The 19,600-nt window shown below is 42.5% G+C and overlaps 2 protein-coding genes across 2 annotated transcripts; one reads left to right on the top strand and one right to left on the bottom strand.

Moving 5' to 3' along the window:
• Positions 1 to 623: 623 nt before the first annotated feature.
• On the top strand, positions 624 to 8,691 carry pkia (cAMP-dependent protein kinase inhibitor alpha). The gene is made up of 3 exons (XM_088402235.1): positions 624 to 756; positions 2,838 to 3,024; positions 4,347 to 8,691. Exons 2-3 carry the CDS (start codon positions 2,874 to 2,876, stop codon positions 4,400 to 4,402), a joined length of 207 nt encoding a protein of 68 aa, XP_088258361.1. The 5' UTR covers positions 624 to 756; positions 2,838 to 2,873; the 3' UTR covers positions 4,403 to 8,691.
• Positions 7,276 to 18,657, bottom strand: ercc3 (excision repair cross-complementation group 3). Its single transcript, XM_088402233.1, has 15 exons — positions 18,509 to 18,657; positions 17,950 to 18,149; positions 17,646 to 17,882; positions 17,450 to 17,499; positions 17,254 to 17,389; positions 16,900 to 17,070; positions 15,414 to 15,618; positions 14,971 to 15,285; positions 14,705 to 14,889; positions 10,380 to 10,582; positions 10,207 to 10,303; positions 9,906 to 10,023; positions 9,694 to 9,812; positions 8,012 to 8,161; positions 7,276 to 7,923 (listed from the first exon to the last, which is right to left on the bottom strand). Exons 1-15 carry the CDS (start codon positions 18,534 to 18,536, stop codon positions 7,789 to 7,791), a joined length of 2,349 nt encoding a protein of 782 aa, XP_088258359.1. The 5' UTR covers positions 18,537 to 18,657; the 3' UTR covers positions 7,276 to 7,788.
• Between the last annotated feature and the right edge of the window lie 943 nt (positions 18,658 to 19,600).

Below are 19,600 nucleotides of genomic sequence, written 5' to 3' on the forward strand. Positions count from 1 at the left end.
AACTCACTCGTTTCTGTTTCTTCGTTTCTTCTTTCTGGTATATAGATGTATGCATTTCAATTAAATCAAATAAATATAAATGTGACCAACACTGTCTCCCTACAATGTTTCCTGTATTAAAGAAGTTTCGAGAGAATTGGCTAGTGGGGAACTCTCTTGAATCTAATCATCTTTGGGCAACCAATGGCAACTGGCTTGTATGATACCAGCGATATGTCAACATCTCAGAATTTAATTGGTTGTTACTGAAGGTTCTGCGCTAATGTAACATGCACAGGAACCAGCAGATGGGGCAGGGGAGGTACCCTATGTTGCTATAGTGAAATGTGGAAATAATATTCTCTTTCTTTTGTCACTTGAACAAAAAGCAGTGCGTGATTGTCATTTGTGTCAATGTCTCCTGTGCAAACGCATGAACATATGCATAAAGTAGCTGTTTAGCATACTGAACACATATGTCTTGTGAATGGAGTGACTGACGAGCAGCTGCTTGACTTGAACGGAGGCTGTAGGCATAACAAGGGGATCGCTGTTCTCCCCCGCGCATTCAGATAAACAATACAATGTACGCTTTTTGTTTGACATGCACACTTATTTTGAAGCGTCAACCGGAAACACACGCATCATCTGATCGTTACTTGGCGCAAATAAACCTATTTCCAGAGCGTGACGAGAATGACCGAGGCACCTCTCCTCCACCTGATGTAGTTGACCCTGCATGCGATTATTTGGACGTCTTTCTTTAAACCTCAACAGGTACCGAATAACCATTCATTTTTGTTCACGTGATGCAAAATGACGCGATGTAAACAAACACGCTATATTTACTCGTTCAACGACGGGCCTTTCCAAATGAGAGACGTGCATGTCTGTTTATTATTGTAATCAATGTGCGCGTCGCTGGACCTGCATTATTATACATGTTCTCGTTGAATCGTTTATTTTTATGTGTATTTTTCCTATTTTTACCGCACCTTCCACCGAACAGTATGCATTTCGCATGCTGTGCTTGACGCTTATAAAATATCACATTTAAATATCACAAGATACTACGACTATACATAGGTATGGTAGGCTACCATTGCAATATTTTTTGTACAATTGGCGTTATATGAAGGGGGCCTTTGAAAAATATAGTCCCTCCGATTCTAAATCAACTAACCAGTTGAATCTTTGCTCTACTGAAGACATTAATCCCGCGAATTAAATCACCATGGTGTACAGTTCTCCTACTCTTAGAATATAAGGATTTTCTAATGTTCAGTGTTATTTGCAAACTAATTACACTATTTTTTAACCATGTTTGCAAATACCTCTCATTAATGAATGCATTATTTCAGTGGTTTCTCATTCTCAAGTGGTAGTTGTAAAAAACTAAAAATACTGTTGGAATATGGGTGAACTAGAGCCTATCTAATTCATTTGATTACCACATTTCAAACAGTATGAATATTTAAAAAATTGACATACATGTTACAATCCTGAATTTTATATTTAAAAAAAATCAGGTTAAGATCCTTCAATTTACACAAAAAACACAAAAACACTGACTGAAATTTTATAATAAACATCACCAGATTTATGCATATTTACGTTTGAATTTCTGCGTGTTTTCTGTCTTTTAAATGGGCAAATAGTCTCTTTAAACTGAAAATTTGCCATAACATAGTTAAATCTGGGACAATGAAAGGTATTTAATACAAAAAATAAATGCATGCATCACTTGTTTATGCTAGATGTATGATCGATTTTTTTTGTTACATTTTTTCAATTTTTATTTAACTTTAATATTTTCATGGTATTGTAAAGGTACCTATAGCCATAAGGACTCAATTTTTCTCTTCCTTATTTTTTATTGACACGTGTTCCCTACCTCCATCAGTTGTGCGTGTGTGTGTATATATTAATATATATATATAATATATATATATATATATATATATATATATATATATATATATATATATATATATATATATATAAATATATACACACACACACACACACACACACACACACGCACGTGGCTAAACCGTTGACAGGCTACATCATGAGTGCAAGCAGGTATAAATTATGAAAACTTCCAAATGAATATTGCATCGGATACGAGAACCAAACAAGCGCGAAGATTAAATCCACTATGTTTATACAGCGTTATCTTACCATTGTAATTTTAATAACCCTACCACGGCCCTCAATGACAAACCAAGCTGTTCAGAAGTGGTGCATGAAAAAAAAATCATCAACTGACTATTCCTAGGTTAACATCTGTGGGGTTTGGCCCATCCTGACACCATTCGGAATGCAGCAGCTGCGTGGGTTACATCGCTCACTCTCACATGTCAACAGATGTGTCTGAAAATAGGCTTGAATGCTTGCAGTCATTTGAGCCTGGTGTCAGTACGCTACTGACCTAAGGGACACGATACAATAGGACACAACCAATGGACCAGCATTGGTTTACATAGTCGAGCTCCAAATCTCAGTAGAGAGGAGGCTGTGCAATGTAAAGGAGCAGACTCGGAGCAGTTGGATGTCAAATCGCCGTGGCAACACAACTCCAATCATGCCTTATGCTTATTCCACGTGAACCGGAATTTGAATGGATCCTTCCTTGTGCCGTAATTTCATCTTTTTGTCATCAGTTCCAGAACATTCTGGTTGCTATTTAAAACAGTTCTCTTTTTAGCTCCCCTGTTGACTTGATCCTAAAAGAGGTTGACGGATTAACTTTAAAAAAAACAAAACAGACAGGAGGACAGTATTAATGGGATTTTCTTTATCTAGAAACGTCACGTCTATACGAGCATACTTTTTTTTTTTTTTTTTTATACAAGCGTGTGCAGGTCCTGCCATGGTGAGACGCCGCAGAGATGACGGATGTGGAGGCGACCTATGAGGACTTCATCGCCTCGCAACGGTCCGGCCGCAGGAACGCCATCCACGACATCCCAGCAGCCTCCGGGACGCCTGGACCCGCTGACCTGTCGGCGAGCCTGGCGCAGCTCAACATCAACACAACTGGTACGACGGCCAGAACGTTCAAAGCTGTCTTTGCAAACATGCACAGTTTAGATTGAAGCTATTAGTGATTCATATGTTTTGGAATATTAATGTTAACTTTAATGATGGAATGCTTTAAATGCAAACTGTGCCTGTTTTTGGGCATACCGCTGCAGAAAGTTATTGAAAGCTTTTTCTTTTGTTGCAAGCTGTTGCCATTGCGACACAGTTTGCACATGATTTTTTTCTTTTGGGGGGGGGGGGGGGGGGGGGTGGAACGAGACGAGATGTCTCACGAAAGACAAGATTTTTGTAAAATTCGTAACCTAAAATAAAATTACCCAGTTTTCAAATGTTTTATTTTTATCAAGCAGACTGCAAGAAAATTGACAATTTTGCATGCAAATCTAAACAAGAATCACTTTTGTTACAGGCTTATTTTTCAAATGTCGCTGCAACTGAGAACCCTGCTCTTTACTGGATAGTTTGATACAGGGGAAGCCAAACTCTTTTGCCCCAAGATCCATACCAGCACAAACTAAGGCCCAGGGGGCCATATGCAGCCCATTAAGCTTTTTAACCCGGCCACCCAACTTGAAGAATTTAGGAGATTTAAGTAAATATGTGTTCTGCGGTAGTTCAATATACGTGGCAAGTGCACTTATAGTTAACTTGTCATGCAGGAAACAGTCAGAGCGCGTCTTACCGTAATATAGCAAGTGCCCCCCCCCCCCCCAAAAAAAAAAATCCACGATACACTAGGGGTGCGATGGGCGGGACGCGAAGTAGCGAGGGATCACTGTAATAACTATTCGCGATTGAAGAAAAATTGAGTCGTTTAAAAAAATTAAAAAGGAAAATGCATGCGACTAATACATTTGTAATGATTTTGTTATTTTTTGTTATTGAAATTAAAAGCAATTTTTTTCCTCTTAACGTGTGTCTTACCAAAACACTCCATCTACTCCTGGACCGGCCCTTTTGACAAATTTTAGAACGCTTTGTGGCCCTTGAGACATTCTTTTTTCGCCGAGGCATTTCATAAACTGAATTTTTCAGGTACCACTGTATTCAGTACTCACTGTATGATCAAAAAATTGATTATTTTCATTGCTCGTTTCCTATTTTGTCACTTCTACAACCTGTATGAACTTGGTCCAAAGTCTACACAAGGGCTTGCGTGTATGAGCAATTGTAATAAAGTGCCTGTCATAAATCAAAGTCCTTCAAGTTACCAAGTATAGAAAGTGAGCACATAAACAGTCACATCTAAGTCAATTAAGTCTTAAATGTCATTTTTCATGCATGACGCTAACTTGTCAATTTGTTTCTCTGCTCTCCAGCTGATGGTGAAGAAGACTCTGCGAAAACAAATTCGCCAAAAGATGACAGCCAATGAAGTGTCAGCTGGCTAGCAAAAAGGTTGCAGAAGTTACTAAACTCGAACAGCGCTTGTGAACACACACAAGTTGTGCTTTATGGCGATAAAAGCCTTGTATGCCAGTTTCCTGCCATGAGTGCGTCATCGCCATGGAAACTTCAGCATCATGTTTTTGCATTCAGGCGCGTTCCAATTTCCTTAAAAGGCCCCTTTCCCAAGTTCACCTTTCCCTTGAGAGGTCAAAGCGGGCCTGTTAGAACCACAGTCAGTGGTCCTGAAAGGAAAGGCGAGAAGGGCTCGGGGCCATTAAAGGTTACTGGGGAAGGCCTGAATGCCTACGCAGGATTCAAAAATCTTGAATTCCCGAAGCATTACATCACTGCACTTTTGGCCGTCACCACGACGTCCCTGTGTGTTCTTTTGGAGAAATCCCAGCCCTGACAACATGTTTTCCCCAAAAGGGCCCAACCACACTACTGATGTCTTTAGCCCGGTTCAGACAGTAGGAAATAATGCACATGAAACTGGGTCTTCAAGTCATTACCCTTTGTTCTTGAATGCATCTCAATCATGCTCATTTCCCTCCTTGAGTACACCTCTTTCAGATCCATTTGTTGCATAAGTGCGTTATCAAGTTTAGCTCTCAAACTTTCATACATTTCTTGGTGGTTTGATTTTTTTTTTTTTTAACAATGCTAACAACAGCTTTTAGTAGATTCACAAGTTGCCCACTGTCCAAAAATGTGTGCATTTTAGTGATAAACTCTAAATGACATTTATTGACAAATCTATCTGTATATATGTCTTTAAACGTGGTATGATTCCTTCAAATGTGAAATACTGACTGCCATCAAGTGTGATATTGTATATAATTTGCACATATGCTATTGTTTGTTAAAATGATTCAGTATATCAGCAGAAGTAACTGCCATTCCCCCCAAAAAATGTTTACTAACACACAGTGCACACATCTTTCTGACTTTAAAATACTGATATAGCGGCTAATATTATATTGACATAAATGGATTTTTATACTGAGTCTAAACTAAATGGCATGAAAATGTAAAGATAGTTGACAACCAGTTTCCAATTTCCGTATTGTTATTGTCATTATTTTTATCAATGGTGAACAAAAATTGTGGAATTCTGGATAGTTTAGATGACCAAATTAACCTGTCTCTGATTGAAAAAAAATATTCTAATTGTTAAATATATATATATATATATATATATATATATATATATATATATATATATATATATATATATATTTTTTTTTTTTTTTTTTTTTGGAGAAGTGTGAACATACTTTGAATTAAATGAATAGATGAGGGGTGTTTTCCTCCCTTTACATGTATGTCCTCTTGACACCCAAGGAGCATTAAAGGACCTCAATAGTGAAGTTAAAGAAAGGACACTCATTCGATGGTAGTGGACTTTAAACTGATGTCAGCACATTTATCAGCTGGGTCAATTATCGGCGCCAGTATTTGTCATTTCACTATTTGTTTTTCTCCCTTTACATTTATATCTTCTTGACACCCAAGGAGCATTAAAGGACCTCAATAATGAAGTAAAAAAGGACCCTCATTCTATAGTTGTGGACTTTAAACCGATGTCAGCACATTTATCAGCTGGGTCAATTATCGGCAACAGTATTTGACATGTTGATGAATATCTATAACACATTTAGTTTTCCTTTTAAGTAAGATAAGAGCTAAATCTAACGTCAGCAAAATATCCATCCATTTTCTAGAGCCCCTTATCCTCACGAGGGTCGCAGGCTTGCTGGTGCCTATCCCAGCTGACTTGGAGCAGTAGGTGAGGGACACGCTCAACTAATTTCCAGCTAATTGCAGAGCACCCAGAGACGAACAACTATTCATGCACCCAATCACATCTGAGGGCAATTTAGTATGTCCAAAACACCTGTCATGAATGGGTTAGGGTTTTGGAGTGTCGGAAGAAGCCGGTGTGCCCTGGGAGAACCCATGCAGGCTCGGGGAGAACATGCAAACTCCCCACAGAAGGCCAGCGCGAGGTGGATTTGAACTTCGGTCCCTTTAACTGTGAAACGGACGTGCTATTCACTGCACCCGTGAGCCGTCACTTCAGGGAAATACTGATTTGAATTTCACATACCACTATTAGAGATGCTGTTGATCATGGAAACTGCACAGTCTTTGAAAAACAAATACTGTAGAAGTAAACATTTCAGTTATTTTTGACAATTTGGAAAACTATTTATTATAGAAAAGCAGAGGGAGATAAATACATTTCACGCAAACATTCCTATGACCCTGGGAGCACAATGAACTTTTAGAACTTTAAATTCGAAGATTTCTATTGATTAAAATGTCAAGTGACTTTTTGTTTTGTTTCAATTTTGACACTATACTATTTCATTTGACTAAAGACGAATAAATTAGTTACATTTGGTCTCCTTGACAACTAATAATCTGTATTATATCGGCCTGAAAAAAATCTCATTGTTTGTAAAATGGAAAAAAAAAATTAAGTATTTTAGAGTATTTTCCCGACAGCATTCAGTATTTTTAAAAACTCCTCTAGTCCAAAAAGCCTGATAGGCATTTCCAAAGAAAAGGTTCACTTGTAGAAGAATACATGTCTGTCTCGCTCTGAAAGATTATTTCTGGCTTCAGTTGTGGTGCTGCTGCTCTTTGAGCTCGATTAACGTTGCAAACCGCCTCAGACATCAGTAGGTAGCAGTGCAAAGGACCTACCCCCCACCAAGGTCTTTGGCGGCCTAGTGACTAAATATTCAGCCGCTAACACAGCCTCTACTTCATTATCGGGATATAGGATCGTAAGTTGGACACCTGCCAAACCTTGTAGGCAAAACACTATATTGTACGTGTGAAATGTTGGGGAAGAAAGAAGATTGCGTTGTTTTTTTTATTGAGCATTTCAATTTTATTTTATTTTTACTGTATAACATAAGAAGACAACTATACAATATTAGATTTGACTGTTGTTCATACCAGAAGATTTACTGCATTTCAGTAGAACATCAACATGGTTTCAAACCAAATGTTTCATGTTATTTTTAACCTTCAAGCTAACTGATGCTTAAATGGTTGTTCTAAAAAAAGTGCTTAATCCAATCGTCCATCCACTTAAGACTCACAAGGGTCTTGAGTGTGCTGGAACCTATCCCAGGTGACTTCAGGTGAGAGGCAGACAACTTCTCACATGTGGGAGGAAGGCAAAGTACTCAGAGAAATCCCAAGCAACCATGGGAAGCACATTCAAACTCCAAACAGGAAGACCCAGATTCGAAACAGCGACCCCCAAACTGCGAGGCGGTTGCGCTAACCACTGTGGCCTCTTCACGCTGCCTTCTTGTGGCTAATGGTCAAGCGTCACAACTTGAACAAGCCCATCTATCTCCTGAAGCGCTTGAAGAGCGGATGGATACCCTTGCCTTGAGAAGTCGATTTGTTTTTACCCTGATATTCCATATACACCGTGTCATCAGCGCCAGACATGGAGCTCATGGTCCCTGTTCGCCTTGAAAACTGTTTGGAGGAAAAAAAAAAAAAAAAAAAGACTAAGTATGCAGAGTGATGGAGCAATTTGTAAGTGTAATGTTTTTGTGGCACCCGCCTGTGGTTTTGTGCCTGTCTCCCCTGCCACAGTTTCCTCCTCAGCATCCAGATCGGATGCAGCCAGGACCTTTTGAAGAAGTTGCTGCTGCTCCTCTCTGGTGGAGAACATCAAGTCTTCTTCTTCCATTCCTGACAATTGTGTGATCACCTATGGATGCAAAATGCCCATTTGACAGGAGATATCACTTTGCGACGTAAATGAATATAAGGATCCAAGCCACCCATATTTGCATGTGTGTTTTGATCTGATTGTATATTGTACTGGTTTTTATCCATTTCTTTGTTAAAATTATAAATAATACTTTCATTTGAATGTTATAATTTACAGTATATTCAATTCAATTATGATTAATCAGACTATTATCTTGACAATTTACTAAGGTTGAAAATTGTAGTTGAAGCGAGGGTATATAAATATCTTATACACATGAATAATTAGAAACCAGCAAAATTTGGATTTGCATTAGCACACTAGCAATTACAATTAAGAACATTAAGACATTTATTTCTGTCACGTTTGTGTGCCACGTTTTAAATGAACCCTGTACTGGTGAATGTTTTTTTTTTTTTTTTTACATTACATTCATATAATTGAATTTGAAAGTTTTGTGTCAGTGGTGATATTTCATGTTTGTTATGTGATTTTTATTGGTACAATAAATACTGTTACTCATTTAACTATTTTTAAATGTAAAATTTCAGTGACCATTTAATTACTGTACCAGTGGTGATTTCACTTTTGAAATGTAATTTTCATTGGTGAATACAGTTACATAGTTCCCTGTTTTTAAATGTAAAAGTTCAGTGACCATCAAATTACCAGTGATGTTTAACCCCTGGGTGTATGGGTATTTTTCACTAACCTGGTCTTATTGTCATCCAAATTGGGCTGACTTTGAAAGGGTCATAACATCATCAAATATAACTATATTTTTAGTTTCAACCCCTCAAAATATTCAGTGGCATCAGTTCAATTCCCATTTTGTGAGGAAACAAACGCTAACAGCTATTCAATGCTGCCGATTTTGCAGTTGGGGAGATGCAGATATAATATTAGGTGTTGCATGAAATAAAATGCTTCCCTGCAGCAAAATTAAAGCTTTCCTGCAACATTTAGTTCTTGGATCGAAGCCTTTTGTCAACTACAAGTCCCACAATGCATAGCAAGAACTTTGCATTTGAGGCCGCAGGCTAGGCAACTCAATGATTGAAAGGCTCAAAAATACCATAAATTGTCTGCTAGCGCCCCCCGGAGGTGTACCTCTGGACCTCTCGTAAGGATTTAGAAGGAACGGCAGTACGGCATATTGAAAGTCGGCATCTTTTGGCAATCAATGTATGCAATAGTTTATCCTTGTGTTTTTGGGGGGTTTTTTGCATGCTTTTCCTTTGATATCACCCATCAAAAACATCTAAAAGCCCGAGTTGGGTCTAAATTACCCCCTGGGATGAAAATGAATCCAAACACATTCTTATTTAGCTTTCAAATATGAAAAGGCAGATTGGTTCGCAAAAACATGTTGAGATAGATCAATGTTTCATGTTTTAAAAAAAAAAGTCAGGCTAAAATTTATAAGCTAAATGCTCAGCTCCAAAATGTTCACCTCTCCCAAATCTGGCTATCTTTGCAAATAGTTTGGACATCCCGGTCATAAGCAGTGTCAAAAAGTTAAAATATACCTTAAAGCTGTAGCCCTGATCCACTAGAAACCTCTGCCTCTTGGTGGAGTACGCCATCTCCTGGGTGTCCTGAGACACCAACGAATAAAAGAATGCATTGTATTCCTCTGCAACCATTCCTAAGGACGAAAGCTGGTGTAAAGGGCTGATTTTTCATGTAGCATGCATTTGCACGTTAAAGATTTAATGTTGTAACAATAAAAGAAAGAAACCTTTCTTGGCTCGTAAAACTCGACCAAGTCTTTGGGCTTCCTGCCTCCGTGACCCACCATGAGAGGAAATTTGGATCAGAACATTGGCTTCTGGCAAGTCAAATGAAGTGTCTCCAACCTGTTTGACGGTAGATATATCAAAACACAACAAATGGTGTTGATTATTTCAAGCATTGTGACACAGTCACCATTTGCAGACAAAACTCCTGAGTTCATTTACATCCAAAGACGATAGTGTGACAAGAACTTAGAAAAGTAAATGTTGCTCTTATAGGTTATTCACTAACCCATTCTCTGTTACCTTGGAGATGAAAATTGTGTTGATTTTGGGATTGTGTTTGAAGTTCTGCAAGATCTGCATACGCTCCCCTTGGGAGGTTGGACCATAGATGTAGGGCCTTGGGGAGACAATTATAGAATCATTTACTAATGAAATACTTTGACGCAAAAACATATATTTGTGAAAATACATACTTGTTGAGGCGAATTGCATATTCTTTCAAAGCAAAGACATTGTCAGCAAAGACAATGATCTTGTCATTGCGCCGCTCATGAAAGCGAATTAAAAACTGGCATGCCCGGAATTTATTGGGGTTCATGGTATAAAGCAAGATTCGCTTCTTAGTTTTGATGGCCACATACTCTCTGTAAAACTCTGGAGACATTGGGCACCACACCTGCAACACAGACAGACATAATGTTGATAAGGAAGTGCCCACAATGCCCACTAGACATGTGGTTCTCAAATGGGAGTAAAAGTACTGCTGAAATTACATAGAGGCACTTCAGGGGGTACGTGAGATTAACTAGTAGCTTTCAGCAGCCCTTTGAGACTTTAATATTATTAAGGGTTATATAAATAAATGTAATTTGACTAAATGCAGTAACAGAACAATCATTTTTTCTTTTCAAATTAACTGGAATGCAGCAACATGAAGCTCAATTGTGTGATTACTTTACACAACGCTGCACATCTTTATTTTGTGAAGTTTTGCATTATCATCGGTGATTTAATTTTTCAGTAGATGAGAAATAAAACAGATGATGTCACACGATCTACCTTCAAAGTTTAATACCGTATTTCTCCAAGTACAAGTTCACCCCCACTTTTTTTTTTTTACTTCAATTTGGGTGGATTTTACAAAAACGCGAGTATAAGTCTACCCTTGACTTTAGTGGTTACGCATTTCATGGCTGTCCAATTAAAACACACTGTGTTTGTTATTAAAATTACAAAATTGCACTACTTTTAGACGCTTTTCTTCATCGAATATTGAATAACATACTGTTACGGTTATGGGAGGGGGGCAGAAACGAGACAAGATTGTGAGGCTATGTGCACATGCATATAGACACAAATGTGATTTGACGTAACAAAACTATTTTTTTGACACAGTCGTATGTGAATTCCTCTAAAAGCACTAAAAGCCATCATCGCATTCTGACACGGCAAATAGCTCCTCCAATTTAAAGCCCGGACGGCCTCTTCTTCCTGCTCATCATTTGCGCAAACATATCCCCATTACTCTTCCAAGGTTAGTCATCTTCAGACCAGTCCAGTTTTTTTGAAATGGAGGTCTTTGAAGATGATTTGCCGATCATCTTACTTGGGACGTTCTTTACCTAAGTGACGATTGTCGTGAGATCAGAGCGTGGAAGGTTGCTCTTTGTTGTTTCTGCCGGAATCCATGCCGGCTTGTTCAAGCATATGTCCAAAGGCTGAAGGAGACAAGTCAAGCCATCTCTTTCTTTTTATAATGGGTCAAAGTCCGCCAGAATAATTATCCAGCCAGCCTCGTGTTGACAGCAATAAGAGGCAATAAGGCGGCACTTGACGAAAGTGCATTTGAAAATGCAACTACGCTTAAACGGATGCATACTTTATCAAATTAGAGACATATATGTCACGGGGGAGTACGGCGGTTGAGGAGGCCGGCATGGTTGCAGAGGAGGAGGACCCAAAAGCAGGGGAGCGTCGGGACAGGGGGTTGATTAAATCCATTTATTTATAAACGAACGGGAACAAAAGCGAGAAAAACAGGACGGCAAAAAACTCGAACTAAGGGCGCAGGCAGGCTGGCAAAACAGAAAGCAAAACACTATGGACAGGCTGGCAGGAAAACACGGAGCTGAGGGACTCGGGGCAAGACGGGACTACGAGACAATACGATAGAGACAATATGACATGACGTGACAGAGACAATGTCCTGTGACCCCTGCGAGCCGGGCCCCGGCCTCTGTGACCCCTGCGAGCCGGGCCCCGGCCTCTGTGACCCCTGCGAGACGGGCCCCGGCCTCTGTGACCCCTGCGAGACGGTCCCCGGCCTCTGTGACCCCTGCGAGCCGGTCCCCGGCCTCTGTGACCCCTGCGAGCCGGTCCCCGGCCTCTGTGAACCCTGCGAGCCGGTCCCCGGCCTCTGTGAACCCTGCGAGCCGGTCCCCGGCCTCTGTGAACCCTGCCCGTCTGCCTCCCAAGCCAGTCGCCCGTCTGCCTCCCGAGCCAGTCGCCCGTCTGCCTCCCGAGCCAGTCGCCCGTCGGCCTCCCGAGCCAGTCGCCCGTCTGCCTCCCGAGCCAGTCGCCCGTCTGCCTCCCGAGCCAGTCGCCCGTCTGCCTCCCGAGCCAGTCGCCCGTCTGCCTCCCGAGCCAGTCGCCCGTCTGCCTCCCGAGCCAGTCGCCCGTCTGCCTCCCGAGCCAGTCGCCCGTCTGCCTCCCGAGCCAGTCGCCCGTCGGCCTCCCGAGCCAGTCGCCCGTCTGCCTCCCGAGCCAGTCGCCCGTCTGCCTCAGTCTGACAGAATGTTCCGACCAGCACAGGACCCAGCGGGAAGTCCGCGTCGGCGGACTCGACGCCGCCGCCCCGCCCGCATCCGTTCTCAGCCCGCCGGTCAGCCCCGTTCCCCCAGTGTGAGACCTCTTGTTTTTTCTTCCGTGTTTCTCCCCTCCGAGTCCGCGTCTGTCCCCGCTTCTGATCCGCCCCCCGCGTCTGTTACTTCCGCGTTTCCCTCGTGTTCCTCCGACCTCCCATACGACACGATTCTGTCCCCGCACGTTTTTTGTAGTTCCGATTTTTCTGATTTGCGTAGTTCACCTTCTGTCCGCACACTCGATCACCCTTCCTCTCCTGTTCGCGCACCTTACTGTACGTTGGACTCAGATTTTTCCGATATCGAGGATTGCCCTCCTTTCGTCACGTTTCGTTCCAGTACCGGTCCGGATTTTGTTTACCCGCGTCCCTCTTCCTTCGACACTTTTTATCATATTCCGTATTCGAGCCCGTGCACCTCTTATGATTTTGATTCAGATTTTGATTTTCCGTCCAGCCAGTCATTTTACAGTCCGTCCGAAGACTCAGATTCAGAGCCCCCATTTGACCGTGACCTTTTCGTGGGCTCCCGGTTGGCATTTCGTGGCCGCCGGTGGAGGGGCCCGCGAAAAGGCCACCGCCCCAGTTACCACCAGAACCCATCTGTTCAGTCTCCTGTCAGTTCCGATCCGTTCCCTCCTGTCTCTGTGTCCCCCTCTTGCCGCGCCCTGCCTACTTCCTCCTGTCCTGTACCACCCTCTTCTTGCACCCTATCCCAAGCTCCTGTCGCGTCTGTACCACCTGTCTCTGTTCCCCAACCTTCCTGCCGGCGGGCTGAAGCGGCACCTGCCCCTGTCCCTGCGCCAAGACGGCTACCCACCCCTGTCCCTGCGCCAAGGCGGCTACCCGCCCCTGTCCCTGCGCCAAGGCGGCTACCTGTCCCTGCGAACCGGCGCCCGGCCTCTGTGAACCCTGCGAGCCGGCGCCCGGCCTCTGTGAACCCTGCGAGCCGGGCCCCGGCCTCTGTGACCCCTGCGAGCCGGCCCCCGGTCTCTGTGACCCCTGCGAGCCGGGCCCCGGCCTCTGTGACCCCTGCGAGCCGGGCCCCGGCCTCTGTGACCCCTGCGAGCCGGGCCCCGGCCTCTGTGACCCCTGCGAGCCGGGCCCCGGCCTCTGTGACCCCTGCGAGCCGGGCCCCGGCCTCTGTGACCCCTGCGAGACGGGCCCCGGCCTCTGTGACCCCTGCGAGACGGTCCCCGGCCTCTGTGACCCCTGCGAGCCGGTCCCCGGCCTCTGTGACCCCTGCGAGCCGGTCCCCGGCCTCTGTGAACCCTGCGAGCCGGTCCCCGGCCTCTGTGAACCCTGCGAGCCGGTCCCCGGCCTCTGTGAACCCTGCCCGTCTGCCTCCCAAGCCAGTCGCCCGTCTGCCTCCCGAGCCAGTCGCCCGTCTGCCTCCCGAGCCAGTCGCCCGTCGGCCTCCCGAGCCAGTCGCCCGTCTGCCTCCCGAGCCAGTCGCCCGTCTGCCTCCCGAGCCAGTCGCCCGTCTGCCTCCCGAGCCAGTCGCCCGTCTGCCTCCCGAGCCAGTCGCCCGTCGGCCTCCCGAGCCAGTCGCCCGTCTGCCTCCCGAGCCAGTCGCCCGTCTGCCTCAGTCTGACACATATATAATGATTTTAAGCCTTGTATTTGATAAGACTTATTTTACATTCAAATGAATGTTATTCATTCAAACAGAAATGTGGGAAAAAAACGATCAGTTTTGAGTTATGCGGGTATAAGTCGACTCTCCCTTGAACATAAGGAAAAGAAACTACTTGCAAACGGAGAAATATGGTAAATTGGATGGCACAGGTCTCTGTTTTAAGTCCCGTGCCCCCCCCCCCCCCCCCCATTCAAAATGTCTTTGTGCTGGTTAAGGGATACCTGGCTGAAAGAATATTGAATTCAAGGATTGTTGAGAACCACTGTACTACACAACTAATGGGATGTCTGATCTCTCACCTCTGCACACTGGACTTTGGCTATGTAGCCATTACTCTGTAGCTCCATCCAGTTAGCTTCATAAAGCTTTGGCCCAATTAGGAAGTTGAGGTCCACAATCTTGTCATCCTCCCTCACTAAAGTAGCAGTGAGGCCCAGTTTGCAGTGCGCCTGGACGATAGTCAGTACACTTCGAAACATTTTGGCTAAAAAGAGCATGTTGAAAAAATTTTAGCATATCAGCCAATCTCACAAACGAATCTAGGATATGTGATGTTAGAACTTACCAGGAATGGTGTGCACCTCATCAAGAATAATAAGACCCCATTCTTGGCTTTTCATCCACTCCATGACCCTCTCAGCCTCCCAGGAGCGCTTGGTGGTGTGGCCAAGCATAGAGTAGGTGCTGATGGCCACTGAGCAACCGATGGGCTTGTCCTTGGCATCGGAGGTGAAGCGGCAGATCTGAGAGTCATCGATGGTGGACCACATCTTAAACTGGGCCTTCCACTGTTCCACAGACACGGAGGAGTTACCCAACACCAGGCAACGTTTGCGTACCGTGCACGCTGCAGTCACACCAACTAGAGATTTGCCCGCTCCTGGAATGCAGGAATGCAAATGAACATGGCATCACACTTGACATGACAACACAGTTAAATAGAAAATACTTCTGACAGAATTTTTCATCACTTATCCTATCTTACTAATAATAAACCGACAGTCTCACCGCACGGCAGTACAATGACTCCGGAACGAGCCCGTCCATTGCCAAACATCTTGCGCAGACTTTTTTCCTGATAGGGTCGTAGTACAGCAGTTGGCTTAAGGTCTATGTTGATATCTGGGTTGACTGTATCATTCCGAAAGTCGTATTCGGCAAGGAGTGGGTATTCCAGCTCAATGCAGCGCTTTTGTAGTGCCTCAATCATCTCCTAGACAAAAACATCAAGTTCAAAATGATTTGAAAAGTCGCAAACATGCGCTTTGACAGTTTATGTACACTGAATAATATTTGTTCCGAGTTCATTTCAAGAGCTGTATTAGCAATGTCCCAGCATGAAGCAGTTCAGTAATGCGCCACATCAAAATACAAATAATATTCAAGGTTATGAGAATACCGCTTAGGTAAGACACATATACAGTTCATTTGTACTTAACATACAGGTAAATAGAGATAATCAGGTTTGACATCTCTTATAACAGTGGTTGCCAACCTTTTTATCACCACGGACGGGCCAAAGCTTGATCATTTTAGCACGGCCGGAGGATGACGAATATATAGTGCACATGGAAATTGAACTCATTATTAATTCTAAATCAATGGGACTCCTGAGCTTGATTTTTATGCAACAAGCCAGGCCCATCTAAAGGAGTGATGGGAGACAATGACACCTGAAATGCGTTGCCTTTTTCCAGTCAACTGTTAAACACTGTTAAATGCTTTTTCTTCTGAGATGTAGGTTATTCTCCTGTCTCTTAATTGGGCTTTTTTCCATTCTTAAAGAAATTTTCCAAATGTGTCTTTCTTACTTTACTATACTCTGTGGGCAAAATTTTGGACAAGACAATCTGGTCAGTCTTCAAAATAAAAGGTTTTTCAAAATATATTATTTTTAGACTCAGATAATACATAAAAGGGAAACAATTAACTGATGCAGCCTCGGCCACGAACCGGTACTTGGGGACCCTTGCCTTAGAACACTCGGGATTCTCAAATGGAGGTACGTAAGGCACTTCAGAGTGTATGTGAGATTTTAGTAGGGTTTCTGCAAATGTCAGCATATCTACTTTGGTTTTTAATGCCACGATGGGAAGAGGAATTGCTAAGTAAATTGTAAATTGATAAAGCAACTTATCATTTTATTTTGTTGCATTTTATATGGATGCGCATTGTCTATAGTTGTAATGTAGACATGCCAGAAATAAAACAGATGATATTACAAGAGCTATCTTCTAGAGTTTATGAATAAAATATGCCCAAGAGACACCACTACAAATATAATTGCAAAGTTTAATAAATCAGATATGGACAGCACACCACTTGAGTTGAAGAATTTTTTTCCCCTCACCCAAAAACAATTTACGCCAGTTAGGGTGGTACCTGTCTGAAAAAATATTTCAAGGGGTAGATACTGTACATCATTGAAAAAAAAAAAGGTTGAGAATCACTTCCCTAGAACACCATTGTATGTGGAAAAGTATGTCAACTGCACCTGTTGAATCTCAAAAGACACAGTCTGAGTCTCTTCCTCTTCTTCTTCTTCCTTGTCCATTTGCTCATAATAGCTAAAAATGTCTTCAGGAACCTGTTGGTCTGAGGTATTACCATCAGTGGCCTGTTGTGAGGTGGAAGCGCCTCCTTTGTCCTCAACGGTCTTGGAAATCTGGTGAATTGGATTTCTTCATTAGTACAGTTAATTAATTACATTTACAGTTTAGACAGCTTTAAAAAAAAAAAAAACTCCTGGGACAAAATGCACGAATGCTTGTTTCATTGTCAATTGTGTTTACATGGAAAAAAGTTCATTTAAGAATCGTTGGACAGAACGTTTTAATAGTGGGCATACCGCTGATTTGCTGTGGACGACTTCAGTGATAAGCTCGCCGTCTGTTCCATCAGGGGCAGTGAGGCGACATTTTCTGATCCTTTCGTCCTGCAGGAGACGCTGAATCACATCAGGAAATGTGCTCTCAACAAAATACCTGAAACGGAAACATTGAATTAAAGGGCCAATAAGACCAAAAAAGTTGAAGTTGCTGTACCTATTATGCTTGAGCACCAGCTTGACTTTGCCGTAGCTCACAGTGCAGAGCTGGAAAAAAAAAAAAAAAGTACAATTACATTTAACAGCTTGAAGTTTGGTATGGAGGGTTGGAATATCACATTTACAGGTCCAAATCCCAGTGTCAAACTAAAATATCAGCTCCAAAACCAACTGGCAGCGCCCCAAAGTCATACCTTAATAAATTCCACTATTCCGTCAGGTACCGAGGTCTTGCTGAGTTTCTGCAGATACTCCACTATGTCAGAGGTCTGCAGTCCCACGCTGACAGCTGCGTAAAGCGAATATGCTGTCAGCTTGTACTCGTGGATGTGGGTGGGCCTGCACACCGGTTCCGCAATGGCCACCAAGAAATCCTGTGCATACTTGTACACTGGTGAAAAAGCTTCTAGAAAGATGTGTCCATCTGGAGCCTGTAGACGACAAAAGAAATAATAAAATGTGGAGGAAGCTTGAATTGGTCCTGAAAGGACATCTTACCACCCAGAGGGGGCGTGATGAATGATCATTCTTCAGAAGCATCTGAACACGATAGTCTTTGGCTCCATATTCATCCAATTTGGTGCTGGACTCATCCACCTGTTTCCCCGCAGCTGCAGGTATGGCGTCTTGCGACTTGCCACTCACCACGTCTTCATCATTTTCCTCCTCTTCATAAACACGCTTTTTCGACTTTTTCTCTGTAGACGATAGCATGTTTAATAGGTAGCACACACATACAATATTCACAAGGATTCCGGAATATGTACTGAAACAATATACAAAATGCAGTGCAGTGTGAACCCATAGCATGAGAAGCAAAGTTGATTGAAACTTGAGCGGTTGTAAAATGCAAAATTAACGTTGACAAGATCCTCGCTGACGACAGTATTTTGGATCAGAGTTCACAATGCATGCGTACAAAACAATGGAATGGAAGGTAGCAAAACAATGGAATAGAAGGTAGGATTAATATCAATTTGAAAGATCGAATCCTTGCTCGAGCCAGGGATAATGACGATAAACGAGCAAGCCAGAATAACATAATTCACTGACTCACCTCGATCCCCTTTATCTTTTTTCCCCATTTTAGATACCAGAAGTCTTTTCTCAATTGCTATCGAGAAAAGTAGAGACGATACCGAGCTATATACCGAGTTCTATTGTAATAGTGTAGCCATCATGGAGAATGTTGTCTTGTTTGATGTGAATGGGTTTTAACAATCTGCGATAAATAGGATTACCGCCATCTACCGGACTGGAGTGTGAATGAGGCGCTATAATGGGAACTGCTGCACCAAGATTTCGGTAGTCGATACTAATTTTAAATGACGTATGGATTGAAGTATATATATGTACGTACACACACTATATATATATATATATATATATATATATATATATATATATATATATATATATATATATATATATATATATGATATATATATATATATATATATATATATATATATATATATATATATATATATATATAGATATATGTATATAGATATATATATATATAGATATATACGTATATAGATATACAGTCGGCCCCCGGCTTACGAGCACCCTGATTTACGAACAATTCGCCTTACGTCTCGCCTTACGAGCAATTCGACATGCCGGCCATTGAGTATATAGATATGTTCTCGTTTAATTGCGTCAGTAAAATCAACAGTAGCGACAGCATCAATCATCAGTAGATGCTTGGGGCAGTAACGTGAACGCTATTGCTCTTACAACGTCACACTGACTGTCTCACTCACGGTGTCTAAATATATTACCATTTAAGTGTAGTGTTTGTACAGCTAAAGGGAAAAACAGCTGACATGAAATTAAATGTGCCGATTGCAGGACAAAGAATTGTCATTGGTTTAAATGTGTGTTTTTTTTTAAATTAATTGTCAATACATTCCAACCGTTTAAAAAAAAAAGTGCGAATAATTATCAGTCAGTCACGGAGATGCGAATATGCTATTGGTCGATTAAGGTCACCCGGTCTCACTCACGGAGATGCTATTGGCCGGCGTCACACGTCAATCACAGAAATGCCGATATGCTATTGGCCGAACGCCTTTATCTAGCTTGATGGGACAGGATGGAAGTAAGGAGAGAAAATTAGTGAAAAACGGAATGTTGTGAAGAC

Source organism: Hippichthys cyanospilos, chromosome 19 (genome assembly GCF_059441005.1).
Source record: "Hippichthys cyanospilos isolate Australia breed blue-spotted pipefish chromosome 19, RoL_Hcya_1.0, whole genome shotgun sequence".
NCBI lineage: Eukaryota > Metazoa > Chordata > Actinopteri > Syngnathiformes > Syngnathidae > Hippichthys > Hippichthys cyanospilos.